Source organism: Echiichthys vipera (assembly GCF_963691815.1).
Source record: "Echiichthys vipera genome assembly, chromosome: 21".
NCBI lineage: Eukaryota > Metazoa > Chordata > Actinopteri > Perciformes > Trachinidae > Echiichthys > Echiichthys vipera.
In genome coordinates, this window is record NC_139846.1 from 1,733,007 (window position 1) to 1,753,243 (window position 20,237).

Genomic DNA, 20,237 nt, shown 5'->3' on the forward strand with positions numbered 1-20,237 from the left:
CAGAGTCACGGGTCATGAGTGAAGAGGAAAACACTATGGCCCTCATTTATCAAACGAACGTACGGCAGAAAAACTTCTGTACGTCCATTTCCAGGCAAACTTCGGCATTTATCAATTTGGACGTGAGCGGGAGCTACGATCAAATCTCACGTCTGGTCTGAGATCGTGTACGCAAATTTCAGCCTGTGGATTTGCGGTGCAGCACAGCAAAATCTGGCCGAAAATAATGAACAAACCTCAGCTGTTATTAAGCATAAGCAGTCACATATTAAGAACAGATCCAAACGGATTCTTAAAACAAATAAAAAAATAAAAATTGTGGTTGGAGCAATTGACATGAGTACAGTCTATCAATTCTAGCAATTCTGTGTCATAGATCACTCGGTTTAACTTCAGAGAATGCGTATGAAGACAAAAAGGGCCGCTACATTCTAGTTGGGGGTACAATCGGAGGTGTTAGGATATCCTTTTTGAACATTTACGCACCAAATGAAGACGACCCCAGTTTCTTTAGAAAAATTACAGTGCTTCTAATTTTAATTGTGTGTTGAACCAAAAATTAGATAAATACCAATTTGAACAGGGACCAAAACCACAGAAAACCAAAGTACTCTGCAATATGATTGAGGAAATGGGGCTGGTAGATATATGGTGTCAAAAACACTCCAAGGAGCATGATTACACTTTTCTTTCAAAGGTCAACAAAGGCTACTCCAGAATAAAACATTTTCTGTGTGTTAAAAAGAGATGCACATAAAGTTATAGGCTACATTGAACCCATAACAATATCAGATCATGGTCCAGTGGTTATGTCAATAAATTTAGTTGACGAAAAACAACCTAAACAGTGGAGAATGAATGTTTCGCTTCTGAATCACCCAGAGATAGTTCAAGGTATAAAAAAAGATTGGGACGAATATATGGAATGTATTGATAATGGGGAAGTTTCGGTATCGACCTTATGGGAAGCAGGAAAAGCTGTGCTGAGGGGGAAGATAATTGTTCTGTCATCCAAAGTTAAAAAAGATTGGGATAAGGAACAAGGAGAATTAGAAAAACGCATACACGAGTTAGAAAAGTAGCATAAAAAGACAAACGATGAGAATATTTTGAAATCTCTTACCAAGCATAGGCAAACATTAAATGATTTATTGACACATAAGGCTGAGGGTGCATTATGTTTTGCCAACCAAAAATATTATGAATCAGGAAACCGGCCAGCAGGCTATTAGCATTTCAACTGCGCAAGGCACAAGCAGATCGCACAGTGGCCAAGATAGTGAATCCTGTCTCTAAAAAAACACTGTCCCACCCTAGAAGACATAGCTGAAGCCTTTTCTGTTTATTATAAGCTACTTTATGACTCAGTGGAGGCAGACGATAAAAAAGAGAGGGCAAAAAACTTATTAGGAAAGATGAAGTTACCCAAATTAACTGAGAATGATTCCAAGACAATGAGGGATCCAATTACAAAAAAGGAAATTGTGGACACCATAAAAAATTTAAAGAACAATAAGGTGCCGGGAGTAGATGGATACCCAGGTGAATTTTACAAACATTTTCAAAGTGAGGTTAAGCCCCTTTTACAAAGAGTATTTAATTATGCCCTCACAAAGAACGACCCCCCCAAGAAGCGATAATTTCTATAATCCTCAAAGAAGGTAAAGATCCTACAAACTGTTCCTCTTACACACCAATCAGTCTGCTCGGCTGTGATGCGAAAATTTTTACCATAATATTGGCAAAACGAATTCAGAAATGTATACATACATTAATTAAACCAGGTGGCAAAAACAAAAAACCGAACCCTCAATGCCTCTTAGCCTAGATGCCGAGAAAGCTTTTGATTGGTGGATTGGCAGTATTTACAACACACATTGGAAAAACTGGGTTTTCATTCAGATTTCATTAAATGGATCAATGTGTTATATTCAGGGCCCATGTCAAAAGTGCGAGTGAATGGATATACCTCAAAGAACTTTGGTTTAAAAAGAGGGACCGGACAGGGGTGTCCCCTCTCGCCTTTACTATTTGCTATTAGTATCGAACCCTTTGCGGAAATTATTCGAGTAGACCCTAGAATTCAGGGAATATCAGTGGGTGGGGTGAGCCATAAAATCTTGCTATAAGCGGATGATATTATTTTGTATATCACTTACCCCTTGAATTCAATTTCAGTGCCTTTGTCCTGTTAAGGGGAATTTGGGGAAGTATCAGGTTACAAAGTAAACGAAACAAAATCTGAGGCCATAATGCTAGTGGGCAAGTGGCCAACAGGGTTAGATACACAAGTAACATTCAATTGGCCAAATAGGGGTTTCAGATATTTAGGCATAATGGTTGCGATACAAACTTCACAACTATTTAGTGAAAACTATGGCAGATTATTCACACAAATAAAATACGACTTGACCCGATGGGAGATTCTCCCTCTGTCCCTCCTAGGCAGAATCTAAACAGTAAGGATGAATATTCTTCCACGGTTATTATACATCTTTCAATCGATGCCTATCTGGATACCAGCTTCTTACTTCAAAATGTTGGATAAAAGGATTTCTGCTTTTATTTGGCAAAAACGAAAGCCGAGTATTAAACAGAAGTTGTAAATGACAAGTCCACATTTACAATAGTTTTAGGAAATCATGGAGGTCATGTCCTCTGGGCCACAGAGGAAAAGGACAATCCAGATTGTTATCAGAGCAAAGTTCAAAAGCAGAATCTGTGATGGTAAGAGGGTGTGTTAGTGCCCATGGCATCATGGGTAACTTACACATCTGTGAAGGCACCATTTATGCTGAAAGGGACATAGAAGTTTCCGAAAGACAATGCCAAGCACAATCCATATTTATCCTGTAATTTTTAAATTACCTAAGTGTTTCTTTCTCATCTAATTTATGGTTATTAAGCATTTCCTTGCCCAGATTTGGAACCCAGCATCCAATTTGTTTGGTAAAAAAATCAATAATCTTAGCTATTCTAACTGCATGTGTTAGATTTTTATTATATTGTTAGAGGAGCACCTATTTTTTTCCTCACCAGAGACCAAACCCTATATGTACAAATAATCCATTCATTTACAATTTTTGTTCCATAAATGGCATCGTCTTGAGAGGTACTAGTGGGCATGCATGGTTCTCCAATCCAATCCAGTTTGTTTCGTCGTCTTGTACCAGCCATTTGACCATACCACAGTTGCGCCGCCCAGTAAATTTCCAAACGAAAGCCGAGTATTAAACAACTTCTGTTTAATACTCGGCTTTCGTTTTTGCCAAATAAAAGCAGAAATCCTTTTATCCAACATTTTGAAGTAAGAAGCTGGTATCCAGATAGGCATCGATTGAAAGATGTATAATAACCGTGGAAGAATATTCATCCTTACTGTTTAGATTCTGCCTAGGAGGGACAGAGGGAGAATCTCCCATCGGGTCAAGTCGTATTTTATTTGTGTGAATAATCTGCCATAGTTTTCACTAAATAGTTGTGAAGTTTGTATCGCAACCATTATGCCTAAATATCTGAAACCCCTATTTGGCCAATTGAATGTTACTTGTGTATCTAACCCTGTTGGCCACTTGCCCACTAGCATTATGGCCTCAGATTTTGTTTCGTTTACTTTGTAACCTGATACTTCCCCAAATTCCCCTTAACAGGACAAAGGCACTGAAATTGAATTCAAGGGGTCAGTGATATACAAAATAATATCATCCGCTTATAGCAAGATTTTATGGGTCACCCCACCCACTGATATTCCCTGAATTCTAGGGTCTACTCGAATAATTTCCGCAAAGGGTTCGATACTAATAGCAAATAGTAAAGGCGAGAGGGGACACCCCTGTCCGGTCCCTCTTTTTAAACCAAAGTTCTTTGAGGTATATCCATTCACTCGCACTTTTGACACGGGCCCTGAATATAACACATTGATCCATTTAATGAAATCTGAATGAAAACCCAGTTTTTCCAATGTGTGTTGTAAATACTGCCAATCCACCAATCAAAAGCTTTCTCGGCATCTAGGCTAAGAGGCATTGAGGGTTCGGTTTTTTGTTGTTGCCACCTGGTTTATTTAATGTATGTATACATTTCGCATCACAGCCGAGCAGACTGATTGGTCTGTAAGAGGAACAGTTTGTAGGATCTTTACCTTCTTTGAGGATTATAGAAATTATCGCTTCTTGGGGGGTCGTTCTTTCTGAGGGCATAATTAAATACTCTTTGTAAAAGGGGCTTAACCTCACTTTGAAAATGTTCATAAAATTCACCTGGGTATCCATCTACTCCCGGCACCTTATTGTTCTTTAAATTTTTTATGGTGTCCACAATTTCCTTTTTTGTAATTGGATCCCTCATTGTCTTGGAATCATTCTCAGTTAATTTGGGTAACTTCATCTTTCCTAATAAGTTTTTTGCCCTCTCTTTTTTATCGTCTGCCTCCACTGAGTCATAAAGTAGCTTATAATAAACAGAAAAGGCTTCAGCTATGTCTTCTAGGGTGGGACAGTGTTTTTTTAGAGACAGGATTCACTATCTTGGCCCCTGTGCGATCTGCTTGTGCCTTGCGCAGTTGAAATGCTAATAGCCTGCTGGCCGGTTTCCTGATTCATAATATTTTTGGTTGGCAAAACATAATGCACCCTCAGCCTTATGTGTCAATAAATCATTTAATGTTTGCCTATGCTTGGTAAGAGATTTCAAAATATTCTCATCGTTTGTCTTTTTATGCTACTTTTCTAACTCGTGTATGCGTTTTTCTAATTCTCCTTGTTCCTTATCCCAATCTTTTTTAACTTTGGATGACAGAACAATTATCTTCCCCCTCAGCACAGCTTTTCCTGCTTCCCATAAGGTCGATACCGAAACTTCCCCATTATCAATACATTCCATATATTCGTCCCAATCTTTTTTTATACCTTGAACTATCTCTGGGTGATTCAGAAGCGAAACATTCATTCTCCACTGTTTAGGTTGTTTTTCGTCAACTAAATTTATTGACATAACCACTGGACCATGATCTGATATTGTTATGGGTTCAATGTAGCCTATAACTTTATGTGCATCTCTTTTTAACACACAGAAAATGTTTTATTCTGGAGTAGCCTTTGTTGACCTTTGAAAGAAAAGTGTAATCATGCTCCTTGGAGTGTTTTTGACGCCATATATCTACCAGCCCCATTTCCTCAATCATATTGCAGAGTACTTTGGTTTTCTGTGGTTTTGGTCCCTGTTCAAATTGGTATTTATCTAATTTTTGGTTCAACACACAATTAAAATTAGAAGCACTGTAATTTTTCTAAAGAAACTGGGGTCGTCTTCATTTGGTGCGTAAATGTTCAAAAAGGATATCCTAACACCTCCGATTGTACCCCCAACTAGAATGTAGCGGCCCTTTTTGTCTTCATACGCATTCTCTGAAGTTAAACCGAGTGATCTATGACACAGAATTGCTAGAATTGATAGACTGTACTCATGTCAATTGCTCCAACCACAATTTTTATTTTTTTATTTGTTTTAAGAATCCGTTTGGATCTGTTCTTAATATGTGACTGCTTATGCTTAATAACAGCTGAGGTTTGTTCATTATTTTCGGCCAGATTTTGCTGTGCTGCACCGCAAATCCACAGGCTGAAATTTGCGTACACGATCTCAGACCAGACGTGAGATTTGATCGTAGCTCCCGCTCACGTCCAAATTGATAAATGCCGAAGTTTGCCTGGAAATGGACGTACAGAAGTTTTTCTGCCGTACGTTCGTTTGATAAATGAGGGCCATAGTGTTTTCCTCTTCACTCATGACCCGTGACTCTGGCCTCCCTGTTGTCACCCTGAATGGTGGCTCTGATCTCCCCTGGATTCAGCTGTTGGTTCTTCCTCTGGTTCTGTTGTATAGTCCATCCCTCTCGTGCCAGCTCCCTTTCCAGTATTTCTCGGTCCTCCAATGCTGTCTCTATGCCAAGCTCCTTCAGTGTTGAGTCTGCCTCCAGAAGTGAAGGGAACAGTTTTATGCCACTGTCCAGCAAGAGTCTTAGCTGTGCTGGGTAGGGTGGCTGCGCCCTGATGTTGGCAAGGCAAGGCAAGGCAGCTTTATTTGTATAGCACTTTTCATACACAAGGCAGACTCAAAGTGCTTCACAGCACAACATGTCATGAATTCAAATGCATTACAGAAAGACAAAGAGAATAAAAACATAGACAATAATCAAAACAGTGCGGACGTTAAAAGTCCAAAGATTTAGCAGAAAGCTAAGGTGAACATAAAAGTTTTCAGTCTAGTTTTAAAAGTGGTCAGAGTGGGTGAAAGTCTCAAATCTTCAGGAAGTTTATTCCAGCTGTTTGTTGCATAATGACTGAAAGATGCTTTCCCCTGATTTGAGTTTACTCTGCGAACCACTAACAGATTGGTCTCAGAGGATCTTAGTGATCTAGAAGGCTTATGTAGTGGGAGCATATCAGTGATATACCTCGGCCCTAGACCATGTAGTGATTTATATGTGAGCAGGAGGATTTTGAAATCAATTCTCTGACGTACAGGAAGCCAGTGTAATGATTTAAGAATTGGTGTAATGTGCTCACATTTTTTGGTCTTTGTTAGAACTCTAGCAGCAGCGTTCTGAACAAGCTGTAGCTGCCTGACAGTTTTTTGGGAAGACCTGCAAGGAGACCGTTACAGTAGTCTAGCCTACTGGTTATAAAGGCATGGACAAGTTTTTCTAAGTCTTGAGCTGACATGAGCCCTCTAAGTCTTGTTACATTTTTAAGGTGATAGTAGGCCGATTTTGTTACTGATTTGATGTGACTGTCGAAATGTAAATCAGAATCCATAATAACCCCAATATTTCTGGCTTTATTTGAGGTTTTCAGGGACAGTGATTGAAGGTGTTGGATGACTTTAGACCTTTCTTTCTTAGCACCAAAAACAATTATCTCAGTTTTATCCTCATTTAGTTGAAGGAAATTTTGGCACATCCAGTGTTTGGCTTGCTCAATGCACTGGAACAGTAGATCTATGGGGAGATAGTCATTTGGTGATAGCGCTACATAGATTTGGGTGTCATCGGCATAGCAATGGTGGTCAATGTTATTATTTTGCATGATTTGTCCTAGTGGGAGCATATAGATATTAAATAAAGTCGGCCCCAAGATTGAACCTTGGGGGACTCCACACGTTACGTTGGTTTGTTCTGATACAAAGTCGCCAATGGAAACAAAATAGTTCCTATCTTGTAGATATGACTTGAACCAGTTTAGGACTGTGCCTGAGAGCCCCACCCAGTTTTCCAACCTGTCCAAAAGTATTGAGTGGTCGACAGTGTCAAATGCTGCACTGAGGTCCAATAGCATTAGTACTGAAGTTTTGCCAGAGTCTGCGTTAAGACGGATGTCATTTATAACTTTAATAAGGGCCGTCTCTGTGCTATGAAAAGGTCTAAATCCTGACTGGAGGTTGTTGTGGCAGCCAGTAGAAGCCAAGAAGTGAGTTAGTTGTTGGAGTACAACTTTCTCAATTATTTTACTTATGAATGGTATATTTGAAATTGGTCTGTAGTTGTTGATAATAGAGGCATCTAGGCTCCGCTTTTTTAGAAGAGGTTTAATGACTGCAGTTTTGAAGGCCTTTGGGAAATTGCCCGATTGAATAGAGTTATTAACTATTTGCAATACGTCTGTTGATAGGCAGTCAAAAACATTCTTAAAGAATTTGGTAGGTAAAGCATCGAGACAGCAGGTGGTTGGCTTTAGATCGGTCACTGTTTCCACTAGAGTTTTAGAGTCTATGGCATTAAAGCTTGCCATCATTGCTGTGTTATTTTGGCCTAAACGGGGTGGTGATCCAACTTTTTTGTTTGAGATATTGATGGCACGTCTGATGCCTTCAATTTTATCAGTATAAAAGAATGCAAACTCATTGCATTTCTGTGTGGAATGGAGTTCGGCTGGTATTTGTGTTGGGGGGTTGGTCAGTCTGTCGACAGTTGCAAATAGGGTTTTGGCCTTATTAGTGTTGCTGTTTATGATATTGGAGAAGAATGTTTCTCTAGCACTTTTTAAGACTAAATTGTAGGCCTGAGCCTCTCTTTATAGATGTCATGGTGAATATGAAGTTTTGTTTTTCGCCAGATTCGTTCAGCCTTCCTGCACTCTCTTCTCTGGGCTGTTACAACAGCAGCTTTTCTCCAGGGTGCCTTTTGCTTACCAGAAATCGTTTTAACTGTAACCGGTGCAATGACATCTATGATATCCACAATTTTGGAATTAAAGTTGTTTACAAGATCATCAGCATGGCATGGGTTTATAGGTGGTAGCGAGGAGATGGCATTTTTAAAGAGTACAATAGCATGTTCATTGATGTAGCGCTTTTTGACATTCTTTGATTCTGTTTGTGTCTCCGGGTTAATTAAAGAAATATTAAAGAAAACACAGAAGTGATCAGACAATGAAAGATCAGTCACAAGAACATCAGAAACATTGAGACCTTTTGTGATAATCAGGTCCAGGGTGTGTCCTTTACAATGAGTAGCCTCTTTCACATGTTGAGACAGGTCAAATGTATCTAAAATAGTAAAAAGTTCCTTTGCACCCTTGCCATTCGAATCGTCAATATGAAAATTAAAGTCACCAGTTATAACTAGGCAGTCAAAGTCAGTGGAGATACTAGACAATAATTCAGTAAAATCATCGAAAAAATTTGCTGAGTATTTAGGTGGCCTGTAAATAATTAACAGAAGAATTTTGGGAGAGCATTTCAACACAGGACACAGGTATTCGAATGATGTAAAATCACCAAGTGACATCTGTTTCCCCTGAAATATGTTTTTAAATATAGCAGCAACCCCTCCCCCCCTTTTCCCAGATCTACATACATCAATAAAGTTATAGTTGGGGGGTGCTGTCTCGATCAGAATGCTTGCACTGTTATATTGCTCCAGCCATGTTTCAGTTAAAAACAGAAAATCAAGTTTGGAAGTAGTAATAAAATCGTTGACTAAAAATGATTTGTTATTCAGAGACCTAACATTGAGCAGACCCATCCTGATGGTGTTATTGACAGGCATCGATGTTGACTTTGATTTGGAGAGGATAGGAATGAGATTGTTTAGGTTAGCAGGGTGTCTACGTTTCCCAATGTTCTCTCTCTTGGTAGTCACAACAGGAATGTAGAAGGTGCCAAACTTTGACGTAGGCAGCCTTGGGCCCAGCTGATAATGTGGTCTACTGCTGAACCCTTTTCTGTATCAATAATATTCAGGACTGCTGTCAGGGCGGGGCGGGGGTGGCCATGAGGGGGAGGAGGAGTGGGCAGCGTCAGAGCTGGAATGAACTACTGGAGGTGGACGTTGAGGGCGTAGAGGGGGTTTACGTAAGAGGGGCGGAGTAGGGCTGAGGGTTTGTGAAGCACGCCTTCGTGGAGGGGGGGGGGGGGGTGGGAGGGAGGTGCCACTGAGATGACGCTGAGGGGGGGGATCGCTGAGGTCGGTCAAGGGGGGGTAAAAATAGGAGGAAAAATAGGCTTACTTGAGGAAGGGAGAAGGATGGAGACCTGGATTTAGGCTTGGGGGGTGTGGGGGAGGGATCTTCACGCCCATTTGAAATGAAAGGGGAGGTAGAGGGGGATGGACACGTCTCCTCTTTGCTCCGGTGTCGCTCATGGTCAGCGCTCTCCTTTTGCAATGGCGGTCCTCCTTCGAGGTTCATGATAAGCTGTGTTGTGTCTGTCTTTTCCGTTGGTTCCTCTTGTCTCTTGTCCTTGGCAGTGATGATAGATGGATGACGCAGGAAGTAAGACATGTTGGTCATGAAAAGCTTTACTCCCAGCTTATTTAGACAAAGTCCGTCTGCCTTAAAAAGATGCCTGCGGTCCCAGAAAAAGCTAAAATTGTCAATAAAATGGATCGAACGAGCAAGAAAAACGCTGGAGAGCCACTCATTCAGCGAGTAAAGTCGACTGAATCTCTCAGCTCCTCTCCTGATTGGGGGTAGAGGACCACTGATAAACACCTCAGCATTCACAGCGCTGACTGTTTCAATGAGTTTATTGAAGTGCTCTCTCAGCTCCCTTGATTGTTGTTTTTCAATGTCATTAAAACCAATGTGCAGAATGATATTTTTCACATTTGGGTGTGCAGCCACAATATCCAGGATTCTTTTTTCCAAGTCAGACACCGTATCCTTCGGAAAGCAGAGTACTTTGGTGTTATTATTGCTTTTCATATCTTTTACAGAAAAGTCACCCACAATCAGATTTCCAGGCCCACTTGTTAGCTTTCTCGGTGGTTTTAAGTTAGCAGGTCTTACCCTTCTGCGTGGTCATGGTGGGTTATTCAGGCAATCAGAGGGGGATCCATTGTCGGGCAACAGTGGAGCAAACCTGTTCTTTAGTTGAACACTTGCTTGCTGGGGAAGTTTCTTGGTACTTTTCCTCTTCTCAGCTGTCCGCTGCTGTGTCCTACGTGGCAGGGGAGTTGATGAAGCGCTATGCCTGGATAGAGATGGTAGCGCAGGCCAACCGGTCAGATCAGAGATATCGGGGCGCTGGGTCCTCCCGGTTATCCGTTCTCCCTTGTCGCAGGGAGGTGGTCTTCTCTTTGGCTTTGCCCCAAGTGTGTTCCAGGGAGGATTATCGCTGGTAGATTTATTACCCTGTACAGGGACCTCCCGTTTCCTCGTAGCTTCATCGTTGCTAGTTTGCTGGGTTCTGGCATGCCCCTGTCCACTGTTTTCAGTCAGTGCTAAGGTGGTATTGTTGTCACAATATCCATTCACTTCTATAAATACTTCTAACCGATTAATTTTTGTTTCCAGCAGCAAAATCTTCTGTAGTAGTTTGTGGTAATCTTCCATAGAGAAGGGAGGCATCTTCTGGTGATTACCTTTAGCACTGTAGCACAGGCTCAGGCTTATCTTGAATGGTAGGCCTCCCTGCCCAGCGTTCAGGAAGTCGTAAAAATATTGAAAAATGCCTCTGTTATCTAAAAGAAATAAAATCCCACTGGTTTTGTAAGTATCCAGGAGCTGTTGCTCTTTGTTTCTTATTGAGGAGAAGCAAATAGTAGCAGATAGTAGCAAAAAATGCAAGCAAAGGCGAGAGCAAGCGTCCGCACTGTAGCAAAGCAGGAAGTATGTTCTTTTCTTTTAAGTTTTTTATTACCCCTCAGACTTTCTTCCTTTTCCTCTGCTGGTCGGGCGAGTAGTCATGGTCAAAATAACGTTAGCTGCTTGGCGCCTGATAGAACGTCGTCATTTTTACCGACTTTCATGTCTTTCCTGCCTGTTTTCAGACTGGAACTCATTCCCTTAGAGGCCTTTTCCTGCAGTCTGGTACTCATTTATCGTTTTTCTTTTACTTTATTGGCTTATTATTAACCGATCTAGGGGAGCAGCGTGAATATGCGTCTGTTTACTCCAACGCGTCACCGGAGGTCTTGAATACCTTTTTATATTACATTTGAAGCTCAAATGGGATATTTTCTTATTAAAAAAGTTGTTCATTTTCCGCGACATTATGAGGTCTGCGAAGCATATGTTATATATGGCTGAAACATGGGGTTTTGTATGAAACTATGTGTTTGTCCAGGCATGTCGTTAGGTAATGAAAACATTTGCGGCTGTGGCCCAGAAGTTCTTTTCAGACCGTGGTTTGGGTAGAATTTTTTTTAAATTGGGCTGATGACAGGTAATTGTGACATGGTTTAAGAAGGACAGGAAAGACCAATGGTCATGTGTGACTCCCTTCTGGGCCGGCCTTCTGAGTAGGTTAATGTTTCTGTTAAGGATAGGAAAGGTCAGCACAGACACCAGCAGCCAGAATGAGACATTAGAACAGCCTATAGCCTCAGAAACACTCTTTTTTTTTCCTTTTCTCAGTATCTGTGTCTTGGAAAACATTAGTTCTTGCTTGAAATTTTGTTGCTGTTTAAAATAATCGACAGACCCATGTCTGAAGTGGTTAGGGTATGCTTGGGCACAGCACATGTCTTTTGAACTTGGGCTGGGCATTTTGAACTTGGGCTGGGCATTTTGCTGTTGGGGTGGGAGGTGTGGGCTATGTGTTTTATGTATGGTGAAGTCAGTGTTTTATTTTGTTTTTGTTCTTTGTGGTAAATTAATTATGTTTAGTCATGTATGTTATCAGTAGAACAGTGACTTAGAAACTTCTTTATATAGTGGTGCTGAATATATGCCTTAGTAAAAACATGTAAAATGTAATCCCGCATGTCACCTCTTAATTCCATTCTAACATGTTCCTGGAACATTAAAGGGTGCAAACATCCCATAAAGAGGAATAAAATCTTGTCTTGCCTAAAAAAAGAAAAAGTTGCTATTGGACTGCTACGGGAGACACATCTAACAAAGCCTGAACACATAAAATTAGGGAGAAATTTTGTTGGGCAAGTAAGTTGGCCTTTTATATGGTGAAATGATCTTAAATGTCTTAAATGTTTATGCTGCACCGAATGTCCATTGGAATCTATTTACAAAATTAACTTCATTGCTTGTACAATATAGTGCCCCTAACGTTGTTATTGGTGGTGACTGGAATTGTGTGTTAGATGGGAAATTAGATAAGCCATTCCAACCCATTAAAAAAAAAGCTATCTATCAAATGTTAGGTTTGATATATGCTTGGCGTCTCCTGAACCCAGACTTTAAGGATTATACATTTTACTCTAATCACCACAAATCTTATTCTAGAATTTACTTTTTTCTTGTCCCAGAATCCTCTTTAGCGCAGATCGAAAAATGTATTACTGGATGTATTCACATATTAGATCATGCTTGCAGATCAGTCTTTTTGGGTATGTACATTTAATTTAATTAAAACAGACATAACTGGAAATGTAATACGTAGGTCTATATTATCTGACCCAGATTTCTGCTTCATGGCTCAAAAATAATTTAAAATGTTTATTCAGGAGAATAATAATGAATACACAAATCCCTATAACTTATCAGAAACAGCTAAGGCTTATTAAAGGGGCATAATTATATCATATTGTTCAGCTTAAAAGAAGCCCCCGGTAACGTACAACACAAACAACTGATATCTGTCATTTATAATAAGATTGCTCTTCTGAGCCCAGTCCCCACTGCCTCACCTAAAGATGCATGGGAAAATGATTTGGGGGTAGATATTACTGAGGTCCAGTGTCCAGTTCTCAAACTGTTCCACTCATCCTCGATTTGTGCGAGGCACGGCTACATAGAGCCCATTACACCAATGCTAAATTGGCTAAGATATACCCTAGTTACAGTAACGCTTGTAACCGCTGTAAGCAATCCCCAGCTGACCACGCACACATGTTCTGGACGTGCCCAAAGCTTGCTAAATTTTGGTCAGATATATTTCAAACCCTAAAACAGGCTCTTAGCATAAATTTGGAACCAAATCCCCTGACTGCTCTTTTAGGGCTCCCTCCATCTAAAAATCTGCCCATTACAACACAACGTGTCGTTGCCTTTACCACCCTGCTCGCCAGACGTAACATTCTGCTTAAATGGAAACATGTTTCTCCACAGACTCATAAGAGTTGGATATGTGAAATTTTACAATGTCTCTGGTAAGAGAGGTTGAGTTTTTCACAGAGGGGATCTTTGGAGGCATTCCACAAAACCTGGGACCCACTGCTGGCTTTTATTAGTAATAGTATTACTGTTATTCCTGACAATGCTAAGGACACTTCCTAGTGCTGGAAGGAGAGAGCCCTTCATTTTTTTTTTTATTATTATTTTTTGTTGATTTTCCCTTTCTTAAATTATGTTAATTAATTATTTTTGCTATTAGTTTTTGGTGTGTTTTTCTTTTCTTTTTTTTAACTTATCTTACTTAATATACTTATATTACATGTTTTTCGGTTACTTGTTTTTTATTGTGACCTTGTCTGACGTGGGTTGTTGGGAGGGAAAACAGGATTCATGTTGGGGGTTTTCTGTTTCTTTTTGTGTCTGTGGGTTTGTTTTTTTTTTCACCTTAAAGCAGACATACTGTACATGTACTACACCCGTTCTGTGGTCTTGTCTGAAAGAACAGAAACGCCTTGAGTTGGAATAACAAAAAGCTGAATCTGAACATAAACGTAATGGCTGCAATGTGACCTGGCACAAAGTTATAAGAACTAGGACTGCCCTAAACACACTCATATCTCAGAAGGCAGAAAAGAGTTTGTTTAGACAAAAACATTAAATATATGAATTTGCAAACAGATCAGGGAGGTACTTAGCTAATCATGGAAGTAACAAATCTTCAAACAAATCTATGTGTTAAAATCATTTTATTCATCTTTATACACATCCAAAACAGTGGGCATGGATGATAAAAATTCGTGATTTTTTTCAACGTATCAAACTCTGATCAGTATAGAATTAAATGCGATATGGATATATCTTGTAAGGAAGTTGAGGAGGTGATAGGTACCCTAGCATCTGGGAAGGCTTGCGGACCAGATGGTTTTCCTCCAGATATTTATAAAACGTTTTAAGGTACTCTCTCTCCCCTGGATCCTAGAATTTTTAAATACTCTTTGTCAAACAAAAAGCTTCCTCAATCATTACAGTTGTTTTGATTAACATGTTACTGAAGGAAAATAAAGACCCAGACTACCCTGAATCCTATAGACCAATAAGTATTCAAAACACAGACTGTAAAATTTTAGCTAAACGTCTCGCTACGAGGATTAATCACATTGTACCAAAAATTGTGGGACATGACCGGGCTTTGTCCAAAACAGGCAATAACATTCAAATAAAAGGAGATTATTGGGTATTTTACAGTTCATGACAATGTTAAACATAACATCACCTACCTGATCAGTCTTTATAGTTTTGTTTGAGGAAATGTGGCAGTGATGTTTTGTATGTTGCTTGTTGTTACGTAAACAGGAAGAGAGCGAGCTCTTCCAAATAATATCTATCTCTAATTAATTTTCTAAAGTAATCTGTCTTTGAAACCTGCTTATGTAAACACATGTGTGTAGAATTTTATTCACCACTTAAAAAAAACAAACTCCTTCATGGTCATGCTGTTGTGGATACCATAGCCCCTAATGCCCAGGTCTAACAACGCACCTGTTTCAAAAGTACTGGAGTCCTCCTGTCGCCAAGCAGCAAATGAAACCACGTGTTGCTCTGCGCTGGTGGAATGTGTTCACACGCAGCACAACGTTTGAACAGAGCAGAGCCCCTATTTGCCCCGCGGGAACACAAGCCGCGCGTCAACGTTATTTTGAGGCCCTGAGCTGAAATCAAACGCACCTCTCCTGCTGCGGTCCAGTTGAATTGAGTTGAAAGCTTCGCCACTGAGCTTCCATAGAACTATATTGATTTCAATCAAGATTCCAGCGTGGCGGCAGACAATTTCAGCGAGGCGGCCACCTCCAAATTAGAATGCAGAAAAAACCCGGTTATTACATAAATGTGTTTTCAAAGGTTATTTTATGGCAGTTTTTATAGGACAGACAGGAAATGGGGTGAGAGAGAGAGAGGGGAAGACATGCAGCAAAGGGTCAAAGGTCGGAGTCAAACCTGTGGCCCCTGTCTCGAGGACCTTCAGCCTCTTTACATGGGGCGACGGCCCTAACCACAGTGCCACCGGCCGTCCCAACAAACATGTGTTTTGTTTGTATCTTTCTTTGACAATAGCTGATGGTGTATTTAGAACTGTAGTTCCACTTTCATTGTGCTGTGTCAGACTGTCGAACTGACGCCACAGCTGTAATTAGCCGATCATTTATTAATTCCACTGAAACACTGCAGCCTGTGTTGGAGTCACACAGCGTGTGTGTCGTGCATCTCGTGTGTGTAGACTGGTCTGTGTGTGTGTGTTATGAATAGATTACACAGTCTATGGCCGTGCATCACAACACTCCTTTTAGACTAAGGCTTCAGCTCACTTCATCTTCACACAGCCCTCAGCCTGTGAAGTGCATGACACCACCAGAGATAAACGCAAAATATGAAACGATAGACATTTATCCATCGTCATACGATACATATTGTCATATCACATGGGCCTAGTTGAGATATTATAAAAGTTGAGGTTCAAAAACTTAGCAGGTGGAAATAATGAGCTGCACACGTTGTCTCTACAATGGCCCTTTAAGCTGCTGATGTTGTGAACCTTCATCAGTTCAGAGTTCACATTGTTTTACAATCCAACGTTATACCATAGTTTGGTGCTGAGACCCACCAGCTTTCACGCACATTAAGTTTGAATATATTTCTGTTATGAAACTGCATTATCTTACATGTTTTGTTCTGGACCTTTCATGTGTACTGAATGTGTTATTGGTGCCACTGACCCAATCAATTCATTATTTGATCTGTAATTTTCTTGACTTTCTTTTGCTCTTCCTTATGTACAGATGAATATTGAATACATTTCTATTAACATGTTGATATTACTTTCCTCCAGTTTGCTGAGTGGTGTTTGGCCTATGGGACCCACGGCTGTCGCATCCCAGACAGACCCTACTCTCTTTTTGAAGGTACCAAATATTGTCACCAGGTGCCAGATATTCACCAATAACTGGGAGGGATCGGAAAGGGTTCTCTAATTTTAGTCACTGTTTTTTTTCACAAAACTAATGTTTTTGTTGAAGTGCTTATGGGTTATTTAAAGTTGTCTCCTTAAGATTTTCATCTATTAAATTGTCTTTTAAGTTTTAATCTTTCAAATAGTGAGACGAAGGTGATTGATCATATGACCCACTAATGAAAGCACCTGTGGCCTTTTTGCAGAGTATTCTAATATCCGTGTCTGTGGAGACATTCACACTCTATATGTAAATAAGCCTCCATGTTAGTGACTCTGCTGACAGCGGTTAGTCTGTCGGCCCAGATCATCACTAACAGTTATGCTGCCTTCACTTTTACACGGGAACTTCCAACTTCTGAGTCAGGTTTGTAGTAAAGACAGAAGTGTAATAGGAACGTGTGTGTGTATGGATTTAAGAGGATAACATACAGGAGACGGACTGGAAGTAGAGAGGTGAATGTGTTTCAATAAAGTTTACAAAAGAGCAAAAGAAAAAAAGAGTCAACCAACACAGTGTGAACGTCAAGACAACGAAATGGGGGCTCTGAAAGAAGAGGCTTGCCTGCAGTTACATCTTACTGCCACAGAGGCCGCTAGAAACAACATATCTCAAATCATATGGAGTTCAACTTTTTTTTTTTTTTTTAAACATGCTAGTACAGCAGTGGTGTAGCCACAGCAGATATTCTTTCAAATTCTGAAAAATAACAGTATTTCAGAATAAATCAAGAATTATTAATTTGTTATCTAATTTTGATCTCCACTGTATAATGCATATGCTTTGACATTTTGTTTTCACTTGCAAGAATTTCATATATTGAATCGGTCTAATAGCAGGCCTGTAATTGTGTTGCGACCTCTTCTTCCATCAGAGGCTCACTTTAAAGCAGTCTATGTAATTCGGTCAGTGCCAAGTTAGAGTGGCTGTTCACTAAGCTGTAATGACAGAATGAAGGTCCTGATGGGCAGTCTAACACAGCAGAAAAGCTGTTTTTGAGTAGAAATGAATCACTGACTGGCTGCACAGAAGCATTTTTAAGTAACATAACAGGGAAAGTGGTAATGACTGCTTTGATCCTGCTTCTAAAATACATATATTGTACTGTTTGCTGATTGCCTTTACCTATTATTATTATGATTATCATTATGATTATTATTATTGTTATTGTTATTGTTATTGTTATTAGGCTGGTGCTGTGAGAGTGACTATCCTGTCCAGCGTGCCTGTCCATAAAAGATAAGACAAACCTGTATTGATCCTTGAGGGGAAAGCCTGGTGTTGGAGAAGAACAATGAAACAGATGTTTTGTTGTTAGTTATTCCCCTTTTTGTGACAGGGAAAGAAAGAAATCTTCAATATAAAAAAAAATAACTGACCTGTTTTGAAGTCATCATCTCCTCATTCCACTATCTGTGATTGAACACAAATCATATATATGTATGAAACCACCAATAATATCTCCTTCTTTCACATAAAAAGACGACCTTGGTAATAATCTCTTTAATGTTGGTGCGGTCTGTGGGGACTTTTTTCCGACTCTCAAATGTTGAGGTTATCAAGGACTGAGTCTTGCTGGGGGTGGTTTATGTTGCCCATCTTTCTCCCACACAGACAAGATTTTCTCTCACTGTGAACTAACCATGCTTGCATGCCACCCTTTGACCTCTTACGTCATCCGTCATGCCAGCGTTTTGTCCATCAGTGGCTTTTTCTCTGCTGCTGCAGTAGCAGCTTATGTCAGCGGACTTTTGTCTGAGTCTGACCACAAAACAACACAGAAACATCAGCCACTGCCATCGCTGAATGGCATCTTATTTGATGATGGTGCATCCTTTATATAGAAACTATACAAGAGCAATTAAACTCAAAATTACAAGGCCACAGGTGTAGTTGCAGATAGATTCAATTAGTTTACAAGTGTTGTTGCAATGGTTATGATTGCATAATGTCTCCATTGCCTAAAGAGGAGAGCAGGACACAACAAAGTTGAAAGATGACTGATGGAGAGTGGAGTGTGTCGCTGGCAGTAATGGATGTGTTTCTCCCCTCAGGTATGGCAGGGGCCATCTACTACCTATCAGAGGTGGCTGCGCCTGAAGCCTCCTGCTTCCCTGCCTTTGAACTTTGACCTGCCAGCTGATGGGACTGAGGATGATGAAGGGGGTCCGGGACAAACTGTTTTGGACAGAACTTGAGTCTTTGCTCAAAAGCTCATACGGTGTATTTATGACGGTCATGAGTAAGTCATGACTGAAAATGAAGAACTGAGCGGAGTGAGTGAGTCCAACTGATTGCTAGTAAACATAGGTTTTTTTTCTGAAATGGAAAAATGTAGCCTATACAAAATATAAAGGGAAGATTCATTTTGGACAAAACTAGGTTGAGTTTTGTTGATCCAGTGAAGATCAAAGCAGCTTCTGGACTGAAGAAGACAGTATTAACGGATATTTCTCTTGTTGACGATGGAAGTTACATCCTGTGGGGTCAAGGCAGCCCTGGCTCCTTCAGCTCTGAGGTACCACATCATCCTCCAGTTGGGTCAAAGACATGGTCCCTGACCCATTACAATTTTCTTGCCAGCTGGTGTGGACACTGAAGAACACACTCTCACAACCCTCAGCCTTTAATATCATATCACCTCGGCCGAGAAAGAGTGTGAGTGTGAGTGTGAGTGTGAGTGTGTGTGTGTGTGTGTGTGTGTGTGTGTGTGTGTGTGTGTTCTTGTACAGCTATCTTTGTGAGGACTGATGTTAGGACCTAACTTTTTTTTTTTCAAAGGCTTGTTTGGGGGTTAAGACTTGGTTTGAAGGTTCAGGACTACATTAGGGGTTAGGGTAAAGATCGGGGTTATGCATTTAGTAGTGGTAGTTAAGGTTAGGGTAAGGGGCTAGGGAATGCAGTATATCAATGAATGTCCTCACAAACATAGATGTGCGAGAATGCATGTGAGTGAAGTGAATTAAAGCTGTTCTATGCCTCTGCATGCTCACTGTAATTGGCCCTTGGTGCCTCATATCCTGCCAGTGTAGTGATTTCCTCTTCCTGTGTGTGTAGATGTGCTGTTTCACTTCTCCAGTTATTTGTCACATGGTGGGGAAACGTATCATTAATTTCATGAAGATGTCCAAATTAGCTTTGAGCTCATTTTAAGACCACCAGACTTTAGTGAAGCTAACCAGTATATTTGTTGCTAGATCAAACTTCACTGTGGTTCCAATTTAAACTTTAATGACACTGCATATTATTTATATATACAGTATATATATTCCATTTTCAAAAGACAATACAACTGGTTTTGGACGTAGTCTCTGGGTGAGTGTTTTCCAGGGTAGTGCTTGATTTTTCTGAGAGAGGGTGTTGCTAGGAGACTGTAAACTTCCATGGTGACTGACTAGACATGATGTAAAGCATGCAGAAGTTGATACCTTTGTTTGCCATTTGAAGTCTATCTATAGTTTGGTACTGCATCAGTCATTAGTGATGTAAGCCGTTTGTCCTTTTCATTACAATATTGACTGTTTGGGAGGACCCATTGAGATCATTTGTGTGTTTGGCCTGTCTCAGTGATTGAAGACCCTACAGAACGAAGCATCGGAGTTGTGCCAAAATCCAAAGAATGACGCAAAGCGCATCATTTTGTGTCTCACTCTCTGCTTGCATCATCCAGTTGATATGAACAGATCTCCAGTCTATTACCTACAGTAGCAGACAGGAG

At 40.3% G+C, this 20,237-nt stretch overlaps 1 protein-coding gene across 1 annotated transcript in view; it reads left to right on the forward strand.

Moving 5' to 3' along the window:
- lancl2 (LanC lantibiotic synthetase component C-like 2 (bacterial)) overlaps nt 1-19,887 on the forward strand; it is a 62,330-nt gene extending 42,443 nt beyond the window's left edge. Inside the window, exons 8-9 of the mRNA XM_083936469.1 lie at nt 16,399-16,471; nt 18,574-19,887. Coding sequence (XP_083792595.1) covers nt 16,399-16,471; nt 18,574-18,650 — 150 coding nt within the window. The 3' untranslated portion in view covers nt 18,651-19,887. The remainder of the gene's footprint in view (nt 1-16,398; nt 16,472-18,573) is intronic.
- Nucleotides 19,888-20,237: the final 350 nt, after the last annotated feature.